This window comes from Hetaerina americana, unplaced genomic scaffold (genome assembly GCF_022747635.1).
Source record: "Hetaerina americana unplaced genomic scaffold, ioHetAmer1.1.p SCAF_6, whole genome shotgun sequence".
Lineage (NCBI taxonomy): Eukaryota > Metazoa > Arthropoda > Insecta > Odonata > Calopterygidae > Hetaerina > Hetaerina americana.
This window is the reverse complement of record NW_027287205.1, coordinates 54,533,929-54,547,138: the sequence shown is the minus strand read 5'-3', so window position 1 is coordinate 54,547,138 and position 13,210 is coordinate 54,533,929. Positions and strand designations below refer to the sequence as shown.

Here is a 13,210-nt window from a genome sequence, read left to right as displayed (position 1 = left end):
GTTAATCCCTTTTTTATAGAAAGTTTCTTAGCCGGCCGATTTGAATCGTGACACCCTTAAATCAAAGGTGTTTTGCTCGGCATAAATAAAAAAAATTGATCATCTCAGATGGCAAGGAAAATGGATATTATATTGGAAATCAACAGAAGTGACGGAGGGAGCTTTTTTTTGGAAATGGGGACTTAGAAGTCGCCAATCCTCGGTTTCAAGTCTGCAGGCGTTCTGTCACAGCCGGATGGACCACGATGGATACAAATTTGAACCACCGATGGGAATTGCAACACTGGAGTGAATATATCCATAATTCGTATATTTTTGGAAACGTATTTATGTCTGGCGTTAATTCTCCTTCGCATGTGGCGGGATGGCTTGCTTACGTGGCAGGTAGCGGCTTCGTCACGGGAGCAGATTATTTGCTCTCCCGGTCATACCAGTTCAGTTCAGACACACCATATTTTTAGACAGAAATTGCTGTAATTATTTATCTTCGCGATATTGAGTAGATTTTTTAAAATTCTATGTCAGTTTAAATCGTTAAAAAAAATTTCAATTTCATATTAACAAATTTTAGATTTGACACAAGGATAATTTTTTAGAGAGACGCTTTCTTAAAATGAGCCCAATAAATCTTAAAATTCACTTATAGCCGTTTAATCCAATTATGATTGCCATAGAAACAGTAAAATAGCTGACCTCTTCTATTGCGTAGGCAAAAACTGGAAGTAAAAATCGAGTTATTTCTAACAAAACTGTAGCTTAGGAAAAAAAAGAGAAAGAATTTTAATGAGACGACTTAATTTGATTTAATGAGACGAATCTCAACGGAAAATTCTATATTTTTATGGAAACATTATTTAATAGAGTAAAATAAAACTAATAATAATTATTTCCTAGAAATAAATAAACTGGGCAAAATTGTTTCGTATTATGAGCCATGCATGGCCGATACACGCGGCAAAGAACAATGAAAATAATAAATAAAAATAATCTTTAATTCAAATGTTTTAGCAACGGGGTACTAAAACCTGTGAAATTGCCAAAACATAATTATTAGAATAATAAAAAAATACAAAACCTGTTTTCAAAGAAAAGTAAATAAAAATATGTGAATACACGCAGTGTTAAAGAAAGGGTAATAGAAACAGTGTTACTGAAGGAAATAACTATTCTGGGGGTACTAACAGGTAGCTAAGTAAACTACATGAGCGAGTTATGAACTAAGCCTTATCATTACGCATGATTATAGCACAACTAACATACTCCATTACTTATCAAAGAAGGTTAAATTAGCAAGCCTTTTAATCAACTTCTTAGTGCGACACTAATGTGGATATGAAATCACACAGTGAGAGGAAGAATTGCTTATATGTTAACTTACTGGAAATCAAGCAAGGGTTCACAGCTCATGTCCATAACTCGCAACTATTTCATAGAGTTGTATATATATATAATATATATATAATATATATATATATAATATATTATATATAATATATTATATATGTATGTATGTATGTATGTATATATATATATATATATATATATATATATATATATATATATATATATAAGGAGGTATATTTAGGGAGAATTTGATCAGGCCTTGACACCTTTCCAATAAACCCATAGTCTTCATCTACTTGTCAGAAATAGAGGCGAAGGGTTTATTATATTTATCATTGGTTGATATTTTTTAAATTAAGCCAATGAAGGCAAAAAGAGGAGATTTTATCATGGGGGTGCAGGAAGTAAAGTTAACCAAGATGCACAGTTCAGACAATGATATGCATTGGGATCTCACCTCTCGCACTGCCGCAGAGTCCAAGAAGCGATGATCCAGAGGGAGACCATGAAGACGAGGAGGACAGTGCCCGGGCAGATGGTCATCAGAGTCTTGAGCACGAACCTTGTGTTGAAATTGATGCGGTTGAGAGCGCCGATGCTTCGGGAAGAGGCGTCCGTGAACAGTTTGCTGTGCAGCAGCATCACGCGGCAGATGAGGTACAGTCGGAGGAACATTGGGAGGCTGAGTGTGACGTCATAAGGCACCCACTTGGACCCTATGTCCCCGCCTTTGTTGGCGAGTTTGGTGGTCCAAAGAAAGTAGTACTGGCCGGGGATGGGGTGGACCGCGCAGATCGCCAGCTCGAGGACGATCTGAGCTATCCGCTGCCACGTCATGGCTATCCTCCAGTCATCGGCACAGTTGTCGATCATAAAGAGCTAGGGGATTTTGGAGGAGGCGTGGGCGGGGAGGGGGGTTGGTAAGGACGACAGCAAGGAGGACGAGGGAAAGGGGGGGAAATAGCGTGGGAGGGAATGTGAATGAAAAGGGAAGAGAAGGAAATGATTCCGTTAGGCTTGACCATCCATGGGAGTTAAATTATATTTCCAGGATCATATTGTTTTACTCATATGGCTACGGAAATTAAGGATTTAGTGACTGGGCCGCAACGAATTCGTAAAAAAATCGAAAGCTTTGTTAGTGAAACCCACGGCAATGAGTTTAGCACCATTTTTGCGTTGTATTCTCACAATTTCAATTGGCACATTCAACTATTTGGCACACCATTGACGATATAGGAGGGACTAGAAACCCTGCAGTGGTACCCTATCGTAAAACTTACTTGGTGGCGTTCCATCAATTATCGCGACAAAGTACATTAGCGGATCGTACAGGTCTACGTTTCGAAATATATTACTCATAATTGACTCTCTCTCTCTTTTGACTAAGAGAATATTCATATCCACTTCACATTCTCACTCTATGTGACGTATCCCCGATCAAAGTGATAGCATACCCAGACAGTGCTTTCGACTTTCTGTCTCGTTTAAGCGTGAATGTTAAAAGAACGAACTGGGGAGGTCATGATAAACACGCAATAGCCCTCCCAATAGCTTGAATTGAAGTCTGTTGGAGTGAACACTTCCTCGGAGTGATGGTGAATCAGGCCCATCGGGTTTTCCTCCACTTTGGCCTACCTGTTGTGAAGATAGTCTTGCAGCCACTCCAAGCCGACTTCATATGGTCAGAGGTGACCTCGATGTATTTTTGCATAGGGCTCATCGTCAGCCTGGTGCGCTCCGATCAGTTAGTTTCCTTTCTCCTTTGAACGCTCGCCTCTATGAGTCGTCGAATTCGCCGATTAACTTCAGAAGAGATGGAGGATACACGTTCTCCAACTCATAGAATTTGTGGTTCATAGCTCCAAATTATGTATCAGCGAGTCCCTTAAATGATTTTTGAAGGCCTGTGAGAGATTATACCGGGCTTCCCTCGCACCTCACGTGAATTCCAACCTTGGCTCTTCCGCTTACAATCACGTCATTTCATATGCTACGAACTGAGCGAAACGTTTAAATTCCAATATAGAAGCAATTGCGATCTGAAAGGGCATGCGAATACAATTTGGCAAGAATAATTATGATAAATTATTATTATTTATATTTTAAATTAAATGTCATATATGTCAGTGTAATGAAAATATATCATTCCAAACCACCTAAACAGTATCAAGAAAATTTCCGAAAAAATAAGCTGGATTGCCTGAGGAACTGTCGCCGCAGAAGACAGACCAACGCGGAGGAGAGACTTTCATCAAGTTTATTAGACGTAAGCAGCCGAGCTCGACCTCACGTAATGAGACCAAAGGTCGAAGGCACAGTTTGACGAAATCGACATCCCTCTGTACTTGCGTGTTAACAATTCATTTTTCTGAATACTCGGAGGCTGCCGGACTAGAATAAAAAAAAATGTTGAGTCCAAGACGATCAGGAAAATGTTAATCATTATTTTTCATAACCAGCCCTTCGTTATTAGTATGATGTTTTTTGTCATCACCATTAAGGTCTTCGCCCTCACAGTCAATAGAATCAGATCCGATTCAAAATTATGAGATCTAATCACATAAGAATGGGAAAGAGATGCCTTTGAGTCCACCTCATCCACCCCAGGAAATAATCTGAGGGACGTCTGCACGGACAAGAGAAACTATTGCATGATCATGATGAAAATTAAGGCAGATGATCAGCGGCTATTCTGCCCATAGTGAAAGGAGGGGGCAACATTGAGTTAAAACTAAGGGCATACATACAAATTTTACTAATCTACCTAGCTAAGATAAGACTATAAAAAATGAAAACATGTATTAACTATTTTACACTTAATTATATTTCAGAAGTTTTTTCCTCTCTTAGTGAAGAAATTAGTGATGAGTTATAAGTTTATGCTACCGACAACTTTGTGATTACGTAAGTGAGTATCTCTGTGCTCTTCCTTGTCGTGAGGGCTGATAATATACCTGCACAAGTCTACCATTTGTCTCTCGAGTCCTGTCCTAAGGATTCCTCGCGTCAAGCTGCTTTGAAAACTAGACGTCTCATTTAGGATAAAAACGAACGAGCGCTTTCCTTTTATTTTGTCAATTCTGTCAGACCCGGAGATTAAAAACACTTCGCGAACAAGTACTTGTTAACGACGATGGTGACTCACACTCTCTAGCAATGGCAATAAAAAAAGGCTCATATATCTTCTACCCATAACAAGAAAATAAAATTTCGTGCAACGGGTTTTAGTGAATATGATTAGGGTGTGACTGTACTCGGCAGTCACTGGTGTGACTGGTGTTTTGGAGTTCAAATTATCAAGTGTTTGACATTTAATCTCGCAAAATGAGTTGCCGAGAGATCATTTAAATATATCACTCGCAGGCGGGTTTCATAGCACGCTCGTCTCCTCTCCCCTCGGCATGCATAACATTTCTAGAGACATAGTCCGTTCCTTCTTCGCTGAAAAGAGCTTTTTAGTCGTCGTAAAATTTGTCTGGGAGGTGGCACTGTGCTTCTGTGTCGGCAGATATATTTTAACGCTACGTCTCGCCAGAAACCTATTAAGAACACAGGTGCTCTGTTGGATTTATGACTTTCTCCTTGAATTCACATCATTTCTTCGTATTATATCTGAAAGAGAAGTTTTTTTTCATTCCAGAAACGGAAAGGATTTAATGTCTCGCATAAATCTATCGAGGTTGATTCTGTGGCCGAGAACTACCAGGACATAATCTCTGGGTAATCACGTATCAGGCATTGAAGATCCGAAAAAATAATTTCGTCAGGATAAATCAATATGGATTTCTAGCAAATTATGGCATGAAAACCTTTCAAATAATCATATTACTTTGCACCAAGCCTGGGGGAAATTGCTTTTCGTTGGAATCGTTAAAACAACTCAGATGAAAATATCTTTTTTCCCTGTTTGTTCTGGTGCACGCGCATCACGCAGAAGATCCAATGTCTCGGCAAATACATTGTTTATCGATTGTTGACCATGAGGCATACGTCAGGACGATTTTATGCAGTTATTTCATCGTGAACAGAGTTGACGTGTTAATTTATGCAAATATTCGTCGGTAATAAAAACTACTTTTGCGCCAGTAACATTTGATAGAAGGGTCTGTTCGAGTAGGAGAAACAAACTGGAAGTTTGTGAAGCACGTAGGCATTTAAATTTTTTTAAATTAATTAGGATAATCATGAATAAAAACTGACTGAAGGTAACACGTCGAAACCAGTGAAATAAATATTTGTACGAGCTGGGTTAACGATTGAAATGTGGATTTAAGTGTGAGGCTGACTGATGAATGGTTCTTAGGATTTGAATAGCATCCCAGTGTTTGAGTTTGTTCTTATCTAAATAGAGAAAAGTTAGAAAAAAGTCCCATTTCTGAGCCTTGTCGAGTCGCATCATTTTTTATTCATCGGTTTTTATGAACAAAAAGGGATGTTTCAATTAAAAACCCAATTTAAACAGGATACCTTTCAAGCTTTTAAGTTTGGTAACTGGGTGATCATTATTGAAAATGATTTAATCCGTAGGGGTAGTTTTTATGGGAGGCGACCGACAGCTAAGGTCATTTGCGCCATTAGGGATGGTTGGGAAAGGAAGGGGAGAAACCCAGCGCGCCAGGTTTCTCTCCTACCCGGGCCCGGATTCAAATCCTGGAGACAACAAATACTTTCAGTGTTATCCCTATCCCTGCTTGAGGTGCTTTGAGGAGAGCACTTCGAGTGAGTACGCTGTCCGTCGGATGGGACGTTAAGCTGCGGATCCCTTGGTGCCTGTCGTTAAGAGTAGGCTAATGCCAACGCCGGGTTTATCTCCACCCGTCATCATTTCCTGTCCATCCCTAATAGCGCAAATGACCTAAGCTGTCGGTCGCCTCCCCAAAAATCTTCTACATGATTTAATCCGTATTGGATTTAATTTGACGGATGATTTTTTCGGAAGGAGGCGTATGAACAACTTTCGAAAAATCATCTCTTAAATCAAATACAAAACCGGCATAATACACCGAATTATTTCCCTCAATTTCTACCGTTAATTAACTAGAAACTAAAATGCGAACGAACGACAATTTTTGTGATGCTAGTCCATATATTACCTTCTTTAGGTTATTTAAATGTATTCAATTCTTTCACGCGACTACATAGCCAAGTTGTGAATATTAGCCTAATTGTAATTAATGCGGAATGAAATGGCCGTCTTATTTTTTGCTAAAAAAAAGAGTAATGAGATGAAATAAATCCACGCGCTACTGCGGGGCGGCATCCAAAGTGAAATAAAAACCATAAATAAAGTAATCAATCCGAAGGTCGGTTTGATAGGTGATGTTAGAGTTCGCCCTATACTAAGCCCTATACGGCGTGTGAAATTCACACATCAGGGTTGGGGGGCCAGTTCATTTCCCCGTACCGGTTATGGTTTCCCAGGAAGATCTGGTAACCGAAAAATCACATAGCTCAAAGTGGAATAGTATAAATAAACTGCATATAGGAAAGTGACCTTTTCCACAGATCTTAGCCTCAAATAAAATATTTGAGCCGGAAAAAATTAAGTAAAATTTGAAAAAAAACCATTTTAAATGCAATAATTTCACGAAACAGGATACATATTCTGCAAATCCTAAGAAGTAGTAGTAATCTCAAAAATTGCGAAATGAACTCACATCTATATATAAGTAATTTCGTTATTTTAAGGACCTCGAAAATATGAGATCATCATGAACCTTTATTACGAGAAAATTGGAGAAGAAAATACTAGAATATGAGCTGGTTTTGCGGAAATGCCTTCTGCTACGAAGACATAGAGCAATCAAGCATTCCCGTAACCTAATACCATGGAACAACTATTGAAAACGAACTCACCATAAAAATAATGCAACGAGAGACGTCTATCATGAACTAGGTTTCCGCAATAATGTTAGATTAGAGGAAAGGGAAACGTCTTGCCTCAGGGCAGTTAAAGGAAGAGGGAATGCATGAAGCATGGATACCAGCGGAGGCGGATCTAGAGTTTAGTTTGCGCGGAAAAATCCCCTCCCTCCGAACATTCAGCTAAAACGACTGAATACATGGGTGAGGTTAGCTCAAAACATACGCCGAATATTCATGCAAGTAACATTAACCCAGCCATGTACATAAATATAATTAATCTTTAACGGAGAGAAACATTATCGTCATCTACATATTTGTTAGTTGATTTACAACAATAATGAAATGACTTCCTATTTAAATCAACATGGTAATGAAAAGAATAAGTGTATACTAAATGCAGTGAAAATGGGGAAATTGAGGACTGCTTTCAGTTTAAATAGGAGGGATCGGGGAAGGAATGAATGGGCTATCAAAGAATGTGAATTGAAGCACCATTAATAGACGAGTATGACAGAAGCGTGCTAAGTCCGTTTTACGATGTGGAGGGAATGGGTGAAGGCGAAATAACAAACAGATATATGAGAAAAAAGCACAAAATATTTTGAGAGGAAGGGTCAATGGTTCAATGTTGCCAAATAAACTATTAAGACAAATAATACGCATTAAAAAGTTAAGGAACAGTATAGCGTATATGAAAGAAGTTCAAAAAACTCCGATAATGGATAGTAATTTGGGATTAATGTTTATTGTTTTTACTTCTTTAAGCTTAATGGATAGCATGAATGTTTAGTTAACACATTAGTTTTATTTGATACAGATTTATTAAAGCAACACATCCACTAAGTAAGAGTTTCCCAATAAGTAATTGCTTTACATGTATGCACCGCGAGAATTACCGTTTCGTGCAAAAATTTGGCCAATTTCTTATTATGTTGCTTATTTACGACCTGCTGACTAAAAGTGGGGCTTTTGAACAAAAAAAGATGCCGAATGATCATGGAGCAATTATCTAACGTTACTTTAGCCCCGTCTAATTCTTCTTCGTTTTCATCAAATCCTCGTTCTGATTAAAGTACACAAATTTTTTCTTCACAATCTACAATAGGCCGCTTATCTAATAGTCACTTGAACACTGAATTTGAAGAACGTTGGTAGCTTTTTGGTACCCCTTGAAGACTAATACAGCTCTTGATGAACTTAAAAGTGCTTTCTTCCTGTCTAAGAGCTCCACTTAGCTTATTAAGTTATTCAAGCCTCTTATTTACCTTTGTGCCATCAATAGTGCCAATATTTTTCTTTCGTATTCTATTTGAAATTTTTGCGTAAGGTGTATCCTTTATCGTAGTCTCCAACAATACTTCTCAAAACTCAGTTCACCCACTCACCGAAAAATTCGCAGTTGAAACACTAAAAGCAGTTTTCTTCGAAAATACTCGGAAATTCATGTGTTCCTGGAGAGATTTTTGGACGCAATAGAAAAAGAAAGAGAAAAATGTGAACACATAATGGAAGGGAGGTCAAGTAAAAGGTAAGGAAAGCGAAGGAAACGTGATATATATAGAGCAATCGAATGATAGAAAATTTTTAGAGACGCATATGTGTACACATGCTATACAAGAGAGTGAGAGAAGTATTAGCAGAAATATGGCAAGCTCTGCATCCACTCTAAGAGGATTTCCAGACCATACAGGGAGTTCATCAATGGGAGTGAAAGAGATTCAGGGTGGGTGGACTGGATTTTTTAAATGAACACTATAGGAAAGACTTAACGCACCTTTGTAATTTGATATTTGGTGTGAACATTGCTTAATCCCAAGAATTGTTCATTGTAAAAAAAACTACTACGGCTACTTGAGGGTAAAATAAGAGGTTTGGTTAAATAACTTTTCCGCTGAGGGCTCAATGAAGGACTACCTTGAGCTACGCAGAAGCATTTACGATGAAATTTGCTGAGGAAGACTTCTCTAAGGAAGACTACTTGATTCCCCTGCCAGAAAAAGATATAATGGTTGTGACGAAAAGACGATAAGTCATATAATTATAGAACAATGGCTGTATCTTTGCACGCTTGCCTTGCCTGTTGCGTATGTATAAAACGACCTTTTATCATTCTCCTTTCACCTTATCAGTGCTGAGATTTACTGAGAGAATACTTACAAAACGACTTATGGCTAACTACGAGCGCACTATACATGAACTAAAACAAATTTTTGAAATATATTATCATATTATTTGGTTTTTAATGTTGATATAATGGAAAAGTTATGACCAGTTTTTGCAGATTAAAGAAAACATATGCCACGCTAACCTTTGACATTCACCAAAGACTATTATGCTAAGGGAATTCCGGAAGGAGAAATTCACAGAAAATAAATCTCCATGTTAATCGGGTAAAAATGGGAATTGGAAAGTTTGCATACTTTAAAAAAACACCAAAATCGTGAATTTATTGAGAGAAGGATCGCACTTCCATGGAATCAGATTTGTTAGCGATTAGGCGTTTAAAAATTGCATTTTCAGATTTTCATCAAAACTATCTTTACAAGGACGAAAATGTTTTGATTTTTTAAAAGAGTAATTAATATTTATGAACTATATTAAACTATATGGGCCGCGGTAGTCCAGGGGGTAGAGCGTTGCACAACTGACCGGAGGGCCCGGGTTCGATTCCCGGGCAAGTCACACTGGGCACCTGCAGCTCCACCCAAGCTATGTGACTATTTGGGTACCAGATCTTCCTGAGAAACCATAACCGTCACAGGGAAAGGAACTGACCCCCCTACCCTCATGCGTGAATTTCACACGCCATCGGGCTTAGTACTGGGTGAACTCTAACATCACCTATCAAACCGACCTTCGGGTTGATCACTGTGTTTATGGTTTTTTAAAATTAAATTATGCTAGCATATGTTCGAAATCATTATAGAGCAATATAAATCGGGTTTCCTAATTATAAACAACAATTTCATCATAAGTGCCAATTCTCCACAGTTCATTTTCATTTTCGAGTCAATGTTTTCCCATGTATTTTCAAGTATTTTCCCTATTCATGGTTTTTACAAAGCCAAATGTGTATGATCCTCTAGGAAAATATACATTTTACAGCGCACTTCGTGAATATATTCTGAAAAGATATCATATAAAACAGTTGAAATGGAATTTTCAGTAGATCATGATAAAAATGTCTCCGACCTTCACATAAATACCCTTAAGTTTGGTTAAACATGAACTCTTTCCCGTCTTCATTGGACCATCACAAAAGAAATGACTTGGCGTCTTGTATCCCTTATGAATAGAAAAACATGTATAAATAAATTGGGCTAAAAAACTGTTAATTAATATTTTTTTGGGAAATTTTAGTATTTCAATGAAATTCTCCGAGAGATTTTTTAATCCATATGAAACAGCAATCCAGATGGTAAACCAAAAATAAACTGAGATACAATCTAATGAAGTATTTGTATGCATTGCTGGTTGTGACAGGGAGGAACAAAGGTCAGGCACTTATTCATGTCTTTTTTTCTGATCCTCAGAGCGCAAGGCATGCAAAGATATTGCGAGAAGGCGTTTAGTGAAGACCGGAATAAAGTCGAGAAAATGTATTCAGCCTAAAGCGAAAAATAATGCAACATCGATCGGTCTTGCCATCAAAACTACTAGGGACACAATAAATAAATTTTACTCTTAGACAACTTTTTGGCATTTCAAATCTATAATTTATAGATACCAACTTTTAGAACAACAGTGTAAAATCGCAACATTATTCACGACCCGAAGTTCAATGTATAATTATTATTTTCAGGCGTAAATGACCCTAACCCGAAGACGCAATTCATCCATTAAAACTAGAATAATAAATTACAGTATTATTTTGATATTTCTTTAAAATTTTATCGCAATTAATTAAGTGCTCGGATTACCATATAACTAGAATTGCTATGAGGAGAATCGAGCATAGTAAATATTCTGAAATTTCTCCAAAAAAAATCCTGAGTTCGAACATCTAATTTGCGAATTTATGGACACCTCACAAGTAAAACTTATGTCAGTTTTTTGCCACTATTCACTATATACGACGTCAAGACCGCTAGAGTAAATAGAGAAGAGCGCCAAAGCTAGTTTTTTTTACGGTATCACGAGCCATGAGGCCGCCAGCTTAAATCATGACAGCAAGGACGTGAAACGCAAATATATTTGTTGAACATTACCCTAAAAATTTAATGTGGGCATGAAACCAACGATCTTTCAAGTACGAGTGCGTCGATACCATGCATCAAGGAGCGAATCCGCATGTAATAACATAAGCAGATGATCCAAAACCCAAACGACCATGCCTCCAAGATGGGGTGGGGGAGAAAGCGGGAGAGCAAAAAGGGCAGTTGATCAAAATACTGAAATTCGTATTGCTTTGTTTGCGTTGGTGGTTGGGGGTCCAAACTACCCCTGTCTAACATTTTTGCATTTCGAAAGCATTCTCTGTGATGCATATAAATAAGAAGATGGCTTAAGGCGCCAAGGGAACCAGCGCAGCGATAAAAAAAAACGGCCCTTGATTTGGTCCGGCTTCCGGAATCGATGCCAAGAGGAAATAGAAACCTTTGGCATGATAAACGGCCGGGGAAAATAACAAAAACATGAGGATCCGTTAATAGGAACACAACATGAGCAAACAGTAGAAGTTTTATTTTACGAGAAGAAGAAAAGATAAATAAATTTATAGATAACGTAAAAGTACTAAGGAGTACTTCATTTTAGTATTTGGTGGAGTAATTTAGAATGTGGGGTGTTTAAGTTGTATATTTTTGCTCCAATTTCAAAATTTTTCAAGCGATGAGATAGAGTGGGTAAAAAATCTAAGACTTATGGCTTTTTTAGACGAAAGTAAGCTGCCTCTGCATTATTCATAATATAAGGATGATTTGTCTCCGCTATAATCCGAAGAACTGTTGGATTTTCTTAAACTGGAGGATTCGGGAAAAAGATAGAAGTCCAATGCTAAGGAAAAGGCAGTGTAGAAAACAGCACTTTGAATAGAATAAGGCCCTTGCAACAATTTAACTATTTAAAACACTATGGGCGCCTGAGAAATAAAGTTCCTGCGGCATTAACCTCAAATAAATTCACCTGCTAAACGAAACCTTTTTTCAACATATGCCTCACGTTGGCATTCCTTATGCAGAATGTCACGTATAATTACATGACTGATGTTGACCAATAACATATTTTTTCATCTATCGAAATTCTTTTTTATAATACCTGCGTTAACTCTGAAGAGAACTTAAATGGGGATTACATGCGTGCGGATTTAGATTCAAATAACAGTACAATTCGATTTAATTTTTATAATCAACTCTGACACTCAATATTTAAGCGGAAACAATGAAAACTTGGCGAAGCAACATAAATATCTAAGATTGCAAAAGTTCATCGGGGGAGTAGGCTTGATTATTAAGCTATTTCTTCATTGATTTCTATTTTGAATTAATTGTTTCAAAATTAAATTCATCCTCATTCAAGGATTTTTATCCTCCTTTGGCTACAAATGTCGTGTCTTCAGACTAGTTACTTAGCTGATAAGGTGTGATATGAGTCAGACGCTGAGACAACCGAAACAAAACATCTACTATGCTGATGCTGCTTGTAATGTCCTTATGTCACGGTATCAATTTTCATCAGTTTTCACGAACCCTAAAATAACTGATTTTTTATTCATTTTGAACGTGTCAATGGCTCAGAATGTTCAAAATTTTTATAGAAACCGTGGTGAATGCCGCAACAGTAACTATGATCGAGTCATCCTCGGGCATGCGTACATATGCGGCAATTTCACTGCGAAAAATATCACTCGTCATGGCTGGGATTCGAACACAGATCCTTCTATTTCCAAACGAGAGTCAGTTAAGGTACCAAGACGTCCTATATCTATGGTAGAGCGCTCTCATTTAGTCTCATCTTTCCTTTAGAACTTAAACCGCGTCTGGAGAGCTGGCGGAACTCG

General features: G+C 37.8%; 1 protein-coding gene across 2 annotated transcripts in view; it reads right to left on the bottom strand.

Annotated features, from left to right (window-relative positions):
• The window catches only part of SK (small conductance calcium-activated potassium channel), a 680,277-nt gene that overhangs the window by 24,544 nt on the left and 642,523 nt on the right, over positions 1–13,210 (bottom strand). For both annotated transcript variants that reach the window (XM_071593450.1, XM_071593449.1), the window contains exon 4: positions 1,802–2,223. In XM_071593450.1, coding sequence (XP_071449551.1) covers positions 1,802–2,223 — 422 coding nt within the window. The remainder of the gene's footprint in view (positions 1–1,801; positions 2,224–13,210) is intronic.